This window comes from Sturnus vulgaris, chromosome 28 (genome assembly GCF_052056855.1).
Source record: "Sturnus vulgaris isolate bStuVul1 chromosome 28, bStuVul1.hap1, whole genome shotgun sequence".
Taxonomy (NCBI): domain Eukaryota; kingdom Metazoa; phylum Chordata; class Aves; order Passeriformes; family Sturnidae; genus Sturnus; species Sturnus vulgaris.
In genome coordinates, this window is record NC_142270.1 from 3071089 (window position 1) to 3087263 (window position 16175).

A 16175-nucleotide genomic window follows, 5' to 3' on the forward strand; every position below is an offset into this window, starting at 1 on the left:
ACACTGTGGGGACACGGACATGGGGAGACAGGGACACTGTGGGGACACGGACACACGGACATGGGGACACAGGGACATCACAGGGGACATGGACACACGGACATGGGGACACAGGGACACTGTGGGGACACGGACACACGGACATGGGGACACAGGGACACTATAGGGACATGGACACACGGACATGGGGGCACAGGGACACTGTGGGGACACGGACACACGGACATGGGGGCACAGGGACATCACAGGGGACACGGACACACGGACATGGGGACACAGGGACACTGTGGGGACACGGACACACGGACATGGGGACACAGGGACACTGTGGGGACACGGACACACGGACATGGGGGCACAGGGATATCATGGGGTGAAGCCTCATGGGACACACGTGGTGGCACGGTGGTGACAGGGACACGCAGGGCACGAGGCCACCACAGGGCTGGCGCCGGGTGTCCCCAAACCCTCCCAGCCTGGGGTCACATCCTGGACTGGTTGGACTGGGATGGGTGGGGGGGGAAGGGGAGCTGCGCCTTGGCTCCCAAATGTCACCGGGGTTGGGGACATGGGGACGGGATGTGGGGCACAAGAACATTGTGGGGACACTGTGGGGACACAGCCCTGGCAGTGCCACCGCTGCTGGTGGCACAGGAGCTGTCCCAGAGCGTTCACTGTGGGACCTTCACTGCCGACCCTACAGGCCCTTGGAGGGCACAGAGGACACCCCAAAGCTTTTGGGATTTTAACTCCCGGCCCTACAGGCCCTTGGAGGGCACAGAGCATTCCTTTAGGGTTGTTTATAGGGCATTCCCTGGGAGAGGTTTATAGGTTTATTCCCGGCCCCACAGTGGGGATATCCCAGAATGTTCATTTAGGGATATTAACAGGATATTCCCTGTGAGAAGTTTGTAGGTTTATTCCCAGCTCTACAGGTACTTGTAGGGCAAATCCCAGAGCATTCCTTTAAGGACCTTTATAGGGCATTCCCTGTGAGAGGTTTATAGGTTTATTCCCGGCCCCACAGGTACTTGTAGGGCACATTCCAGAGCATTCCTTTAAGGACATTTATGGGATATTCCCTGTGAGAGGTTTGTAGGTTTATTCCCAGCCCTACAGGCACTTGTAGGGCACATCCCAGAGCATTCCATGAGGACCTTTACAGGTTTATTCCCGGCCCTACAGGTACTTGTAGGGCACGCGGCCGGGCACCGTCTGCAGCTCCAGGCGCACGGGGCACTTGTAGAAGTGGCCCAGCAGGGTCTCGGCGTAGCCCAGCAGGAAGTAGAGTTTGTAGGGTGGCAGTGCCCGGCTCAGCAGGGCACAGATCACCAGCAGGTTCCCGCGGCGCTTCAGCACCACCTCGTCGGCCAGCAGCCCCGGGAAGGTCCCGTACAGGAAGCGCCGCAGGAACGCGTCCTCGACGGTGCGCTGTGCTGAGCCTGCCTCGCCACACAGGTTACCTGGGGGACACAGGTGGCACAGGTGACATCAGTGACTGCCCGCTGTGCTGAGCCTGCCTCGCCACACAGGTTCCCTTAGGGGACACAGGGAGGTGGCACAGGTGACACTGGTGACTGCCTGCTGCACTGTGCCCGCCTCGCCAAAGAGGTTCCCTGAGGGGACAGGGTGGTGGTGGCACTGGTGACTGAGCCTGCCTCGCCACACAGGTTCCCTGAGGGGACAGGCTGGTGGCATTGGTGGAACAGGTGGCACAGATGGCATTGGTGGCACTAGTGACTGCCCACTGTACCAAGCCTGCCTCGCCATGCAGGTTACCTGAGGGGACAGGGTGGTGGTGGCACTGGTGACTGTTCACTGTGCTGAGCCTGCCCCACCATGCAGGTTCCCTGAGGGGACAGTGGTGGCACTGGTGGCACTGGCACCATAGGAGTTGTGTGTTCTGTCCCCAGGATGCCTGTGGGTACATGTCACTGTGCCCACAATGCCCGCATGTCCCTGTGTCCCCATCCCCAGGGTGTCCCAATGTGCCATCTCTAGAATGTCCCAGTGTCCCCATCCCCACGATGTCCCCACCTGCCCCACAGTGCCCTGTCCCCACAATGCCCCCGTGTCCTCACAGTGCCTCACGGGCCACCCCCACAGTCCCCTCCTGCCCCCAGCCCTGTCCCCACAACACCCTGTCACCACGGTGCCCTCATGTCCCCTGTGTCCCCATCTCTGTCCCTCTGTGCCCCCCATCCCTGTCCCCCCGTCCCCATCCCTACCCCCATGTCCCCAGTGTCACCCACCGGTGTGCAGGGACAGCCACCCCTTGCGGTGGCCGATGTAGTGCGGGGCGTGTGCCTGCTCGTACGTCACCATCTTGTCCCCCTTGCCCGCACGCACCCGCGCCGCCCGCGTCTGTGGGGACAGCGGGGTCAGGGGGACATGGCAGGGTGGGGGGACACGGGGACACCCCCGCGGGGTGGAGGGGACACGGGGACACCCGCGCGGGGTCCCCCAGGACTTACCTTGAGGCAGGCGGGGGTGGTGTGGAGCTGCCGGGTGGCACTGGGGACATGCAGGGCACAGGGAAGGACCTGCAGAGGACAGGGCTGGGGACAGCCTGGCGGGGGGACATCCCGGTCCCCTGTCCCCAGCAACAGCCAGCGCGTCCCCAGGAGCCCCACGGAGCAGTCCTGGTGTCCCCGGAGTGGGGACAGCGCTGGTGTGACCCCACAGCTGGTGACCCTGTCCCCAGTGCCACCACAGCCCCTGAACCTCTTATCCAGTGTGCCCCAAACCCGATGTCCCTTGTCACCCCATCCCCACTGTCCCCCAAACCCAGTGTCCCCCAAACCCAGTGTCCCCTGTCATGCCCAAACCCACTGTCCCCCATCCACACTCAGTGTCCCAGAGTCCCCCATGCCCACCCCCCTCCCCAGTTCGTGTCCCCAGGGCTGGAGCCCTGGAACCCTCAACCCCCAGTTGTCCCCAGTGTCCCCATTCTCAGAGCCCCCATTCCCGGTGTCCCCCCATTCCCAGTGTCCCCAGTGCCCCTCATTCCCGGTGTCCCCATTCCCGGTGTCCCCCCATTCCCGGTGTCCCCATTCCCGGTGTCCCCATTCCCGGTGTCCCCTCATTCCCGGTGTCCCCTCATTCCCGGTGTCCCCATTCCCGGTATCCCCCCATTTCCGGTGTCCCCTCATTCCCCGTGTCCCCATTCCCGGTGTCCCCATTCCCGGTGTCCCCTCATTCCCGGTGTCCCCATTCCCGGTGTCCCCATTCCCGGTGTCCCCCCATTCCCGGTGTCCCCTCATTCCCGGTGTCCCCATTCCCGGTGTCCCCATTCCCGGTGTCCCCATTCCCGGTGTCCCCTCATTCCCGGTGTCCCCATTCCCGGTGTCCCCTCATTCCCGGTGTCCCCATTCCCGGTGTCCCCATTCCCGGTGTCCCCAGTGCCCCCCTCACCGGCCGCTGCCGCCGACGAGCCTGGGACCCTCGTCATCCCCCCTATCCTGCTGTGGTTCCCCATCCCGGTGTTTTCCCAATTCCCGGTGTTTTTCCCCTGTTTTCGGTGTTTTTTGCCCCATTCCCGGTGTTTGTTTTCTCCTATTTTCGGTGTTTTTTTCCCCCATTCCCGGTCTCCCCTCACCCGCAGCGCGCGCGCGGCCGCCGCCATCTTGGCTCGGGGCGGGGCGGCAGCGCCCCCTGGCGGGGGGAGGTCAGCGAGGGGGGGGGGCACTGGGGATACTGGGGGGGGACTGGGGGAGATACTGGGGGGATACTGGGGAGAAACTGGGGGTGACTGGGGATACTGGGGGGGACTGGGAACACTGTGAGAGATACTGGGGGAGATACTGGGGGGATACGGGGGGGATACTGGGGGAAACTGGGGGAGATACTGGGGATACTGGGGGAGATACTGGGGGGATACTGGGGATACTGGGGGAAACTGGGGGAGATACTGGGGATACTGGGGGGATACTGGGGGAGATACTGGGGGGGTACTGGGAGGATACTGGGGGAGATACTGGGGATACTGGGGGGAAACTGGGGGGCACTGGAGATAGTGGGGCGATACTGGGGGATATACTGAGGGGAAACTGGGGATACTGGGGGAGACTGGGGATACTGGGGGGATACTAGGGGGGACTGGGAACACTGGGGATAATGGGGGACTGGGGATAATGGGGGACTGGGGATAATGGGGGGACTGGGAGCACTGGAGATACTGGGGAGGATTGGGGATACTGGGAACACTGGGGATACTGAGATCACAGAAGTACTGCAAGCACTGGGGATACTGGGGGGAACTGTGGATACTGGAGGAAGTAGAGCTACAGGGAATACTGGGAACACTGGGCATACTGGGGGAACTGGGAGTACTGGGCATACTGGGGGAACTGGGAGTACTGGGGGATACTGGGGGGATACTGGGAGTACCAGGGCTCCTGGGGGCTTTCGAAGGCAACTGGGTGCCCACTGAGTGCTTACTGGGAGCAACTGGGAGCTCCTTGGTGCCTACTGGGGGGCGTGGGGGTCTCTGCTGGGCAGAGCCACGGGGGGGGCTGGGGAGATCTGGGGGTGTCCTCCCCTTTTCCCCCGACATGTACCCCCATTTTGGGGGTCTCCCAGCTGTCCGTCCCCTTACCACCACATTTTGGGGTCTCCCAGGTTTCCCCCACCCATTCTGGGGGTCTCCCAGGTGGTGTCCCTCCCTTTATCCCCCCCCAGTTTGGGGTCTCCCAAGTCTCCCCTGTCCTCTGGGGGTCTCCCAGGTGTCCCCCCTCATTCTGGGGTCTCCCAGGTGCCCCCTCTTCCCCCCCAATTTGGGGTCTCCCAGGTTTCCCCCCTTTCCCATCCCCTTCTTGGGATCTCTCAGGTCCTTCCCCTACCCCCCATTTTGGGGTCTCCCATTTTCCCCCCTCCCATTCTGGGGGTCTCCCACATGCCCCCCCACATCTGGGGGGGGGTCTCCCAGGTCTCCCCTTCCCCCCCATTCCGGTCCCCCCCCACAGACACTCAGCACACTGGGTGGGTGCTGGTTTATTCCGGGGGGGGGTCTCCCATCCCGAGCCCCCTGTCCCTTTCCGGGGGGGCTCAGGGGAAGGCGATGGTGCCCAGGGGGGGCAGCGGCAGAGGAGGGGGCTCTGTGGGGGGGGTCCCGCGGTTGGGGGGCTGCCGGGGCCCCCCGTGGTGCCCGTACTGGAACTTGAGGCGCAGCTCTCCGAGGCGGGAGCGGGGCAGGATGTCGGGGATCCACTCGATGGTGAAGGGCGTGGGCTCCTTCTGCGTGGGGGACGTGTGTCCTGGGGGGGCACGGCGGCGTGGCTGCGGGACCCCCGCCTCGGGGACCCCCCTTCTCCCCTTCCTTGAAGCCCCCCAACCCTTTGGAACAACCCCCCCCCCCCCCCCCTTTCCCCTCTCTTGAAATCCCTGGGGTTGTGTCCTTCCCAACTCTACGGACCCCTCCCCTTTTCCTGTCCCTTGAGACCCCCAAAAACGCTTGTGTGTCCCCTGACCCCTTGCCCCCCCCCTCCTCTGGGACCCCCCTTTCCTGTCCCTTTCAGCCCCCAGGGATGTTTGTGATCCCCTCTGGACCCCCCCTTTTCCCCATCCCTTGAAAACTCCAACCTTATGGACCCCCTCCCCCTTTTCCTGTCCATTGAAGCCCCCCAACCCTTTGGAACCCCCCCTTTCCCCTCTCTTGAAGCCCCTGGGGTTGTGTCCTTCCCAACTCTACGGACCCCTCCCCTTTTCCTGTCCCTTGAGACCCCCCCAGGTGTGTTTGTTTCCCCCCCACTCTCTGGGACCCCCCTTTTTTCCCTTCCCTGAAGCCCCTCGGACCCCTGAACCCCCTTTTCCCCTCCCTTCGAGCTCCCAGGGGTGTTTGTGATCCCCTCTGGACACTCCCCCACCCCATTTCCCCATCCCTTGAAGCCCCCCCCCACCCTGCCCTTCCCGGGGCTGTTTTGGGGTCCCACTCTGCCCTTCCCGGGGCTGTTTTGGGGGTCCCACCCTGCCCTTCTCGGGGCTGTTTTGGGGTCCCACTCTGCCCTCCCTGGGGCTGTTTTGGGGTCGTGCTGTGCCCCTCTCAGGGACTGTTTTGGGGTCCCACTCTGCCCTTTCTGGGGGCTGCTTTGGGGGTCCTGCCCTGCCCTCTCCGGGGGTGTTTTGGGGTCCCACCCTGCTCTTCTTTGGGGCTGTTTTGGGGTCTCATCCCACCTGTCCCAGAGGGCATTTTGGGGTCCCACTCTGCCCCTCCTTGGGACTGTTTTGGGGACCCATCCTGCCCTTCTGAGCGCTGTTTTGGGGTCCCACCCTGCTCTTCTTTGGGGCTCTTTTGGGGTCTCATCCCACCCGTCCCAGGGGGTGTTTTGGGGTCCCACCCTGCCCTTCTTTGGGGCTGCTTTGGAGTTCCACCCCGCCCGTCTCTGAGGCTGTTTTGGGGTCATGCTGCGCCCCTTCTGGGCATTGTTTTGGGCTCCCCCCTGGCCCACCCCGGTGGGTTTGGGGCTCCCCCCGTGTCCCCCCCGTGCCTCACCGACTTTGAGGAAGGTCTGCAGCTCCAGGGGCCGCAGCGGGGGCTGCTTCTCGTGGGGGCCCAGCCCCTCTGCCAGGCTCTCCACCTCCACCCGGGGGCTGCGGAAGGGCTCGTAGGAGCCGTCTCGGTTCTGCACGAAGCTCCGGGTGATCTCCAGCGGCACCTGCGGGCTGGGGAGCGCTCAGGGCCGGCCCGGAGGGGCTGGGAAGGGTCCGGGGGGGTTTGTCCTGGCCTTACCTCGGGCGTGTCGAAGATCTGCTTCACCTGCAGGACGTTGGTGATGTGCCAGGTGTACTTGGAGAAGGTGCCCAGGGGCAGCGCGTCCCTGCGCACGAAGGCTGCGGGGAGGGGTCGGGGGGGGAGCTCGGGGGGCTCCGGCCCCTTTGATCTTTCCCCCCCTCTTTGTTTTATCAGCCCTCTTTCCCCTCTCTTTATTTTTCCTCTCCTTTGCCCTTTTTTTTTCCTTCTTTTCCCTCCCTTTTTATCTCTTTCTCCTCCCCTTTTTTGCCTCTTTTCCCTCCTTTTTGTCTCTTTTCTCTCCCCTCTTTCTTTTTCCACTTTCCCCGCTCCTTTTTTGCCTTTTCCTCCTTTTTTGGCCTCTTTTCCCCCTCTTTATTTTTCCCCTCCTTTCCCCTTTTTGTCCCTCCCACCATTTTTGCCTCTTCTCCCTCTATTTATCCTCTCCTCCCCCCTTTTTCCCTCTTTTCCCCCCTCTTTTTCCCCCTCCTTGCCCTTCTCTTTTTTGCCTCTTTTCCCCTTCTTCCCCCTCTTTTCCCCCTTCTGCCTCTTCTCCCTTTTTTTTCCCCATCCCTCTTCCCCCCTTTATTTTTCCTCCTCTTTCCCCTTTATTTTTCCACCCTTTCCCCCCTTTATTTTTGCCCCTTTATCCCCCACTTTATTTTCCCATCCCTTTATTCCCCTCTTTATTTTTCTACCCCTTTTCTCCCTTTATTTCCCCGCTCTTCCCCCCCTTTATTTTTCCACCCCTTTTTTCCCCCCCTTTATTCTTCCCCCATTTATTTTTCCACCCCTTTTTTCCCCCTTTATTCTTCCCCCATTTATTTTTCCACCTTTATCTTTCCACCCTTTTCCCCCTTTATTTCCCCCATTTATTTTTCCACCCTTTTTTCTCTTTACTTCCCCCCCCAATTTTTCCACCCCTCTTTATTTTTCCACCTCTTTTTTCCCCTTAATTTTGTCCCTCCTCTTTCCCCCATTTATTTTTCCACCCCTTTATCTTTCCACCTTTTTCCCCCTTTATTTTCCACCCATTTTTTCTCTTTTCTTCCCCCCCAATTTTTCCACCTCTCTTTTATTTTTCCACCTCTTTTATCCCCTTAATTTTATCCCCCCCTCTTTCCCCCCTTTATTTTTCCACCCTTCCCTCTCCCCCTTTATTCTTCCCCTTCATCCCTTCCCGCTGGGCAGAGAGGCCAAGAAAAATCCACGAACCCTCTGGGCAGCACAGAATCTGTTTTGTGCCTCCAATAAAGCCCCAAACCCAGCTCCCTGTGGGGTTTTCCTGTTTTTTTTTCCCTCTTTTCCCAATTTTTCCTCACCCGTGGTGGAGTTGGGGAGCCTCTTCTTGCCGCTGCCGCTGGAGATGCGCTGCTGGAGAGCCTCGAAGAACGACTGGGGGATGTGGAAAACCAGCGGCTCTGGGTGGCCTGGGAGGGCACAGTGGGGTCAGGGAAGGGGCTGGGAGTCCTAAATTCTCATCCCAAAGTGGCTCATGGGATCAGCAGTGCTTGAATTGCCAGGGAAATGTGTGGGAGGGGCTGGGGAGGGGGTGGTGACAGTGGCGTTGGTGAAGATAGGGTGTTCCCAAAATGGCACCAAAAGTGTTCCCAAAATGGCACCCAAAGTGTTCCCCAAAAGGGACAGGGTGCTCCCAAAATGGCACCAAAAGTGTTCCCAAAATGGCACCAAAAATGTTCCCCAAAAGGGACAGGGTGCTCCCAAAATGGCACCCAAAGTGTTCCCAAAAGGGACAGGGTGCTCCCAAAATGGCACCGAAAGTGTTCCCAAAAGGGACAGGGTGCTCCCAAAATGGCACCAAAAGTGTTCCCAAAATGGCACCAAAAGTGTTCCCAAAAATGGCCAGTGCTCCCAAAATGGCACCCAAAATATAAAAAAATGGCACCAAAAATGCTCCCCAAAAGGGACAGGGTGCTCCCAAAATGGCACCAAAAGTGTTCCCAAAATGGCAGGAAACAAATGGCAGCAAAATTAACTGTCAAAATGGCACCAAAAGTGTTCCCCAAAAGGGACAGTGTTCCCAAAATGGCACCAAAAGTGTTCCCAAAATGGCAGCAGAGTAACTGTCACAATAGCACCTAAAGTGTTAACAAAAGGGGACAGAGTGTTCCCAAAATGGCACCCAAAGTATTAACAAATGGCACCAAAAGTGTTCCCCAAAGGGACAGGGTGTTCCCAAAAGGGACAGAGTGTTCCCAAAATGGCACCAAAAATGCTCCCAAAAGGACACCAAATCATCTCCAAAAAGGGACACAGCATTCCCTGAATGGCACCAAGTCTTCCCAAATTGGCATCAAAAGTGTTCCCAAAATGTCCCCCAAAGAGCAGAGGGGCTTGAGAATCACGGAATCCTGCAATGGATTGGGTTGGGATGGCCCCAAAGCCCATCCAGTGCCACCCTGGGACCCCTCCCACTGTCCCAGGGGGCTCCAGCCTGGCCTGGGACACTGCCAGGGATCCAGGGGCAGCCACAGCAAATCTGGGAATTCCATCCCAGCCAGGAATTCCTTCCCAATATCCCATCCATCCCTGCCCTCTGTCAGTTTGAAGCCATTCCCTGTGTCCTGTCCCTCCTGCCCAGCAAATTCCCAGAGCCCAGGGCTGTTCCTGCAGCACCCACAGAGAGATGGGAAAATCAAATCAAAGAATCCTGGAATGGTTTGGGTTGGAAGAGACCCTAAAACCATCCCATCCACCCCTGCCATGGCAGGGACCCCTCCCACTGTCCCAGGGGGCTCCAGCCTGGCCTGGGACACTCCCAGGGATCCAGGGGCAGCCACAGCAAATCTGGGAATTCCATCCCAGCCCCTCACCACCCTCATTCCATCCCCAATCCCATTTCAATCTCCCCATTCCCTGTGTCCTGTCCCTCCATCCCTTGTCCCCAGTCCCTCCCCAGCTCTCCTGGAGCCCCTTCAGGCTCTGGAATGTGCTGGAAGCTCTCCCTGGATCCCTCCCTTCTCCAGGGGAACATTCCCAGCCTGGCTCCAGAGATTTTCCAGCCCTTGGAGCAGCTCTGTGGCCTCCTCTGGACTCTGGGACCCACAAGCTGCAGGTGGGGTCTCACCTGAGCAGGACAGAGGGACAGAATCCCCCCCTGTGCCCCTGGTGTGACCTGGAGCCAACCCAACAAAACCTGCCAGGGCAAAATGCCCGTCCTGCAAGAGACGCTCACCCTCAAACTGATAGTGCATGGTCTGGTGGATGCGCTCGGTGACACTGCCCAGCCACTCCTGGAACGACAGGGACACCTGCGACTCATCCAGCACCTGGGAACAGCCTGCAGGGACAGGGAAGGGACACGGGAATGTCACAGAGCTCTGTGACACTGCCCAGCCACTCCTGGAACGACAGGGACACCTGCGACTCATCCAGCACCTGGGAACAGCCTGCAGGGACAGGGAAGGGACATGGCAATGTCACAGAGCTCGGTGACACTGCCCAGCCACTCCTGGAAGGACAGGGACACCTGGGAACAGCCTGCAGGGACAGGGAAGGGACACTGCAATGTCACCCTGCCCCATGATCACCCACAGAGCTCTGGGATACTGCCCAGCCTCTCCTGGACACCTGGGACTCATCCAGCACCTGGGAACAGCCTGCAGGGGACAGGGAAGGGACACGGGAATGTCACAGAGCTCTGTGACACTGCCCAACCACTCCTGGAACGACAGGGACACCTGGGAACAGCCTGCAGGGGACAGGGAAGGGACATGGCAATGTCACCCTGTCCTAAACATCACCCCCCAGGGCTCCCTGTGGGAGCTGAACTGGCCCGGGGTGGGATGGGTGAGCTCTGTGTTGGGGAATAAGCAGGGAAATGAGGGATTTGTGCCAATTTCCAGGCAAAACTGAAGGTAAGAGAGGGGGAAAAGCACCAAGCAAAAGCTGCTGCCCTGGCACAGGGTGATGCCAGCGTGGAGAGAGGGTTTTTCCACAGGGATGTGGGGAAACTCATGGGATTTCATGGTGCTGGGGGGACCTTTCCTCTCCCAAACATCCCAAAGAATCCCAACACAAATAACTCATGGAATCTGGGAGTGGTTTGGGTGTGAAGGGACCTTAAAGCTCATCCTGTTCCACCAGGGACAGCTTCCACAAGACCAGGTTGTTCCAACCCAGCCTGGAGAACCTCCAAGGACATCCAATATTTTTTTTCCAAAATCTCATCTAAACCTGCACGTGGAATTCTGGAATGGTTTGGGTGGGAGGGGGCCTTAAAACCCATCCAGTCCCACCCCATAAACCTCCCACTGTCCCAGGGTGCTCCAGCCTGGCCTTGGACACTTCCAGGGATCCAGGGGCAGCCACAGCTGCTCTGGGAATTCCATCCCAGCCCCTCTCCCAGTATTTCTTCCCAAAATCCCATCTAAACCTGCACATGGAATCCTGGAATGGTTTGGGGTGGAGGGACTCAAAGCCCATCCAGTCCCACCACGGGTCCCACACTTTCCATAGACCAGGGGGCTCCAGCCTGGCCTTGGACACTCTCAGGGATCCCAGCTCCTCACCACCCTCACAGGAGAGAATTTTTTCCCCAAATCCCATCTAAACATGGAATCCTGGAATGGTGTGGGTCCCACTAAGGGTCCCAAACTGTGCCAGGGGGCTCCAACCTGGCCTGGGACACTCCCAGGGGGATCCAGGGGCAGCCACAGCTCCTCTGGGAATTCCATCTCAGTCTGTCCCCACCCTCACAACCAGGAATTCCACCCCGAAGTCCCCATGCATGGGTGCAAAGCCAGCTCTGGCAGTGTCCCAGGGCTCACCGTGTCTCTTTAGTGAGGATGAGGAGGATGAGACCGGGGGCTTCCTCAGGCTGCTCCTCCTGGGGCTGGGGTGAGCTGGGTCTGGAGCCAGGAGGGGGCCGGGCCCTGAGAGAGGGAGGGAAGGAGGGAGGGATTGTCACCCACAGTCCCCAGGTGTGCCACTCTGGCACCTCCCTCTTCTGGGCCTTCACCCCCCACACCAGCACAGTGACCCCCACGGGCCTGGGCAGGTGAGTTCCCAACACCTGGAGCTGCTCCAGAGGTTCCACAGCTGGATCTGACCCTGTGGAGCACCCACACCACAGCCCTTCCCAGAGCCCAACATCTGGAGCTGCTCCCGAGGTTCCAACAGCTGGATCTGACCCCACGGAGCTGCCCTGGAGGGGATTTCAGCTCCCACCCACCCCAAACCCCAACACCTGGAGCTGCTCCAGAGGTTCCGGCAGCTGGACGTGACCCCATGGGGGATTTTAGCTCCCACCCACCCCAAACCTCAACACCTGGAGCTGCTCCAGAGGCTCCAGCAGCTGGACGTGACCCCATTGGGGATTTCAGCTCCCACCCACCCCAAACCTCAACACCTGAAGCTGCTCCAGAGGCTTCAACAGCTGGATCTGACCCTCTGGAGCATCCACACCACAGCCCTTCCCAGAGCCCAACATCTGGAGCTGCTCCCAAGGTTTCAACAGCTGGATTTGACCCCATGGAGCTGCCCCGGGGGGGTTCCAGCCCCCAGCCACCCCAGAGCCCTCCCCAGGACACTCACCTGGCCCCAGGTCCTTTTTCCTCCTCTTGGCCTTGGCAGCAGCTGCCCCCCGAGCCCGTGCCGTGGCCGTGGGGCCGCGCAGCAGCTGTGGGATCACTGTCCCCTTCAGACCTGGGGACACAACTTCTGTCCCTAAAAACATCCTCACCACAGGGACACCCCAAATGTCCCCAGGGAGCCCCCACCCTCCCAAGAGGCTCCTTGGAGAGGAGGGGGGGTTTATCCTGCTCCCAATGGGTTTTCACCTTGGACTGTGTGGGGTTATTGAGGTGCAGCTTTTGGGGTGCAGAACCCCCTTAATGGTGTGAATCCTGGATGGTGCTGCTGTGGGAGGGGGGCCAGAGGGAATGAACCCCAGATATCCCTGCTGTGGGTTTAGGGGAATGAACCCCAGATATTCCTGCTGTGGGAGGGATTTAGGGGAATGAACCCGATATCCCTGCTGTGGGTTTAGGGGAGTGAGCCCCAGATATTCCTGCTTTGGGAGAGGATTTAAGGGAATGAACTCCAAATATTCCTGCTGTGGGAGGGATTTATGGGAATGAACTCCAAATATTCCTGCTGTGGGAGGGATTTATGGGAATGAATCCCAGATGTTCCTGCTGTGGGAGAGGATTTAGGAGAGTGAACCCCAAAGGCTGCTCTGGGAAGGGGTTCAGAGTTTCCAGCCCTGGAAAAGGATCCCCAACCCAGTGGGATGTGCCCCCCCAGCTGCCATTGGAGCTGCTCCCTCACAGGCAGGAGCTGGCTGCACCCCAGCAGGATTCACTCCCCACGGATCTCCGTGCTCACAGCACAGGCTGGAGCAGGACACAGACCCAACCCCAGGTGATTGGGAACCCTGGAATGGCTGCTGGGAGAGCCCAGGCTCGTGTTCGGGGTGACCCCAACCCCCGGACACCCCAAAATCCCCGCCCATTCCCACCGCTGGCGTCGGAGGCCAGGAAGTCGGAGAACTCCTGGGCCAGGCTCTCGTCGCTGGCGAAGGCGCAGATGCAGGCCAGGAAGTGGATGCAGCGCGTGGGGGGCGACTCTTCCTCCTCCTCTTCCTCCTCCTCCTCCTCCTCATCGTCCCCCTTGGCGTGGCCGTGCCCGGGGGCGCGGCAGGCGCAGGAGAAGCGCCGCTGGCCAAAGCTGGCGTGCAGGTAGCCCAGGCTGTGCCTCTGGCTGGCCTTACACTTGACCACCAGCACGCTCTTGGTGACCCTCTGCACCAGCGGCCCCGTGGGCTCCGTGGCGAGCTCCCACAGGCTCTGCTTGGCCTCGGCGGGAGCCTGCACCGTGCCCAGCACCGAGCTCTTGAGCGGCAGCGGCGTGGCCTCGGCCTGGCAGCCCAGCGCCAGCTTCAGGTGCTGGCACTGCTTGTCGGCCGCCGCCTTGGCACAGGCGGGAGCGTGGCATCGCCCCGAGCTCAGCTGCGTGATCAGGGTGCCCTCGGGGGTCTGGATGGCCGTCTCGGACACTCCCAGCTCCACGAAGCAGCGCGAGTCGCGCTGGCGAACCGAGTAGAGCTGGCTGTGCGAGCCCGTGAGGACGCGCACGGCGTCGGCGCCCGGCTGGCGGCGAGAGCCCGCCCGGAACACGGCGCCGCACGTTTTGTTCTTGCAGCTCAGCCCCCGGGTGCCGTTGTAGGTGCCGCAGCGAGGGCACTTGCGGATGCCCCGCAGGGTGGCCTTGCCCAGGTCTGACAGGAAGGACGGGGCTTTGGGCCGGCCCGGGCACGGATCCATGGAGCTGGGGGGAGAGATGGGGACAGGGGAGGGACAGGATGGGGTCACAGGGGCAGCATGACAGTCCCTGTGCCACCCCAGTGGCTACCCTCAGAGTCCCTGTGTCACCTTGTCTGTCCCTGTGCCACCCCATCTGATCCCTGTGCCACACCAATGGTCACCCCAACAGTCCTTGTGCCATCCTGACAGTCCCTGTGCCACCCCAATGATCCCTGTGCCACCCCAATGGCTACCCTCAGAGTCCCTGTGCCACCCCATCTGATCCCTGTGCCACACCAGTGGTCACCCCAACAGTCCTTGTGCCATCCTGACAGTCCCTGTGCCACCCCAATGATCCCTGTGCCACTCCAATGGCTACCCTCAGAGTCCCTGTGCTACCACATCTGATCCCCGTGCCACACCAGTGGTCACCCCAACAGTCCTTGTGCCACTCCAGCATTCCCAGTGCATCCTGACAGGCCCTGTGCCACCCCAATGGGTACCCTCAGAGTCCCTGTGTCACCCCATCTGATCCCTGTGCCACACCAACGGTCACCCCAACAGTCCTTGTGCCATCCTGACAGTCCCTGTGCCACCCTGAAAGTCCCAGTGCCACCCTACCTGTCCCTGTGTCACCCTGAAAGTCCCTGTGCCACCCTACCTGTCCCTGTGTCACCCTGAAAGTCCCTGTGTCACCCTGACAGTCCCTGTGCCACCCTGACAGTCCCTGTGCCACCCCAGCAGCCACTGTCTGTCCCTATGCCACCTTACCAGTGTGTGTCCAGCCCCAGAAAAGAGGAATCGTGGGCAGAAATGGGGCAGCAATGGGGCAATTGCCTCCTGGATGCCCAGACTGGGACCCTGCAGCACTCTGACCACCCAGGACAGCGACTTCAGCCCTGCCACACGTCCCCTGTGCCCTGTCCCTATCCCAGTGTGACACGGGGAGGGTTCCCTGTGTCCCTCCTCTCCCTCCTGCTCCTCCCGGAGCTCCCAGTGCCACCAAACCCTGCCCAGGACCTTGTGGGGCACCCCGGGCAGGGTGTGAGATGCCACACGGAGCTGGCACTGCCACCCGGGCTCTGTGTCCCCTCAGGGCAGGGGGGACACTGGGCAGAGGTGGCAGCGCTGTTTGTGTCACATCTCATGGGGACATTCTGGGGGGACAGGATCACCAGGACCAGCACGGCCAGGGCCACCACAGAGCATGTGCCAAGTGCCACACACACTGATAAACCCTCCGGCGATGGGGACTCTGCCACTGCCCTGGGCAGGACATTTTCCACAAAGGAATTTCCCCAAAACCCAACCCAACCCCCTCGGCATAGCCTGAGCCCGTTCCCTCTTATCCTGTCACTTGTTCCCTGCGAGCAGAGCCCGACTGTCCCCCTCCTGTCCCCCTTTTCCCCAACCCGAGTCCCACCAAGCCTCGTCCCTCTTCTGGTCCCCATGTCCCCTTCACGGCCAGGCCCGGGGGGTCTCTCCCCTCACGGCCAGGCCCAGGGGTCTCTCCCCTCACGGCCAGGCCCGGGGGGTCTCTCCCTCACGGCCAGGCCTAGGGGTATATCTCCTGACCACCAGCCCCCAGCTCCTCTCAGGGCCAGGCCCGGGGGTCTCTTCCCTCACGGCCAGGCCCGGGGGTCTCTTCCCTCACGGTCAGGCCCAGGGGTCTCTCCCTCACGGCCAGGCCCGGGGGTCTCTTCCCTCACGGTCAGGCCCAGGGGTCTCTCCCTCACGGCCAGGCCCGGGGGTCTCTCCCCTTCACGGCCAGGCCCAGGGGTCTCTCCCTTTCAGGGCCAGGCCCAGGGGTCTCTCCCCTTCACGGTCAGGCCCAGGGGTCTCTCCCTCACGGCCAGGCCCGGGGGGTCTCTCCCCTTCACGGCCAGGCCCGGGGGTCTCTCCCGTCACGGCCAGGCCTAGGGTTACATCTCCTGACCACCAGCCCCCAGCTCCTCTCAGGGCCAGGCCCGGGGGTCTCGCCCGCCCTCACCGGCGTCTCCCGGGGTTTCCCAGCATCCCTCGCGGCCTGTGACGTCACCTCCGCCGCCGGGTCCGCCTCGGTACCTGGGCCCCGTTACCGCCGCCGGGAGCGCCGTGAGGGGGCTCCACTTCCGCCACCGGCGCGCTCCTATTGGTCCGCTGGCACCACGTGGTGCACCGCGCGGGCTGCTGGGAGCTGTAGT

At 61.1% G+C, this 16175-nt stretch overlaps 2 protein-coding genes across 3 annotated transcripts; both read right to left on the reverse strand.

The window, feature by feature from the left end:
- Positions 1 to 894: 894 nt before the first annotated feature.
- On the reverse strand, positions 895 to 3640 carry MRPS24 (mitochondrial ribosomal protein S24). Its single transcript, XM_088179912.1, has 4 exons — positions 3599 to 3640; positions 2475 to 2543; positions 2253 to 2364; positions 895 to 1463 (listed from the first exon to the last, which is right to left on the reverse strand). Exons 1-4 carry the CDS (start codon positions 3623 to 3625, stop codon positions 1180 to 1182), a joined length of 492 nt encoding a protein of 163 aa, XP_088036038.1. The 5' UTR covers positions 3626 to 3640; the 3' UTR covers positions 895 to 1179.
- A 1336-nt stretch (positions 3641 to 4976) lies between these two features.
- C28H2orf42 (chromosome 28 C2orf42 homolog) lies at positions 4977 to 16117 on the reverse strand. 2 transcript variants are annotated; one of them, XM_088179898.1, is made up of 9 exons: positions 15983 to 16117; positions 13209 to 14017; positions 12284 to 12394; positions 11518 to 11622; positions 9924 to 10028; positions 8050 to 8157; positions 6728 to 6754; positions 6491 to 6660; positions 4977 to 5235 (listed from the first exon to the last, which is right to left on the reverse strand). In XM_088179898.1, exons 1-9 carry the CDS (start codon positions 16006 to 16008, stop codon positions 5047 to 5049), a joined length of 1650 nt encoding a protein of 549 aa, XP_088036024.1. In that variant the 5' UTR covers positions 16009 to 16117; the 3' UTR covers positions 4977 to 5046. The 2 variants fall into 2 exon arrangements, with proteins under 2 accessions (XP_088036024.1, XP_088036023.1); XM_088179897.1 differs by having other exon boundaries at positions 4977 to 5255; positions 6491 to 6653; positions 6728 to 6828.
- Between the last annotated feature and the right edge of the window lie 58 nt (positions 16118 to 16175).

Excerpts from the sequence above, each read along its gene's own strand:
- MRPS24 (XM_088179912.1), bottom strand. The coding sequence starts at position 3,625 with ATGGCGGCGGCCGCGCGCGCGCTGCGG. Across the intron at positions 2,544-3,598 it reads CGGCCGCGCGCGCGCTGCGG|GTCCTTCCCTGTGCCCTGCA; the intron begins GTGAGGGGAGAC and ends TGTCCTCTGCAG. Across the intron at positions 2,365-2,474 it reads CCACCCCCGCCTGCCTCAAG|ACGCGGGCGGCGCGGGTGCG; the intron begins GTAAGTCCTGGG and ends CTGTCCCCACAG.
- C28H2orf42 (XM_088179897.1), bottom strand. The coding sequence starts at position 16,008 with ATGCTGGGAAACCCCGGGAGACGCCG. Across the intron at positions 14,018-15,982 it reads GGAAACCCCGGGAGACGCCG|CTCCATGGATCCGTGCCCGG; the intron begins GTGAGGGCGGGC and ends CTCTCCCCCCAG. Across the intron at positions 5,256-6,490 it reads GCAGACCTTCCTCAAAGTCG|GACACACGTCCCCCACGCAG; the intron begins GTGAGGCACGGG and ends GTGCCCCCCCAG.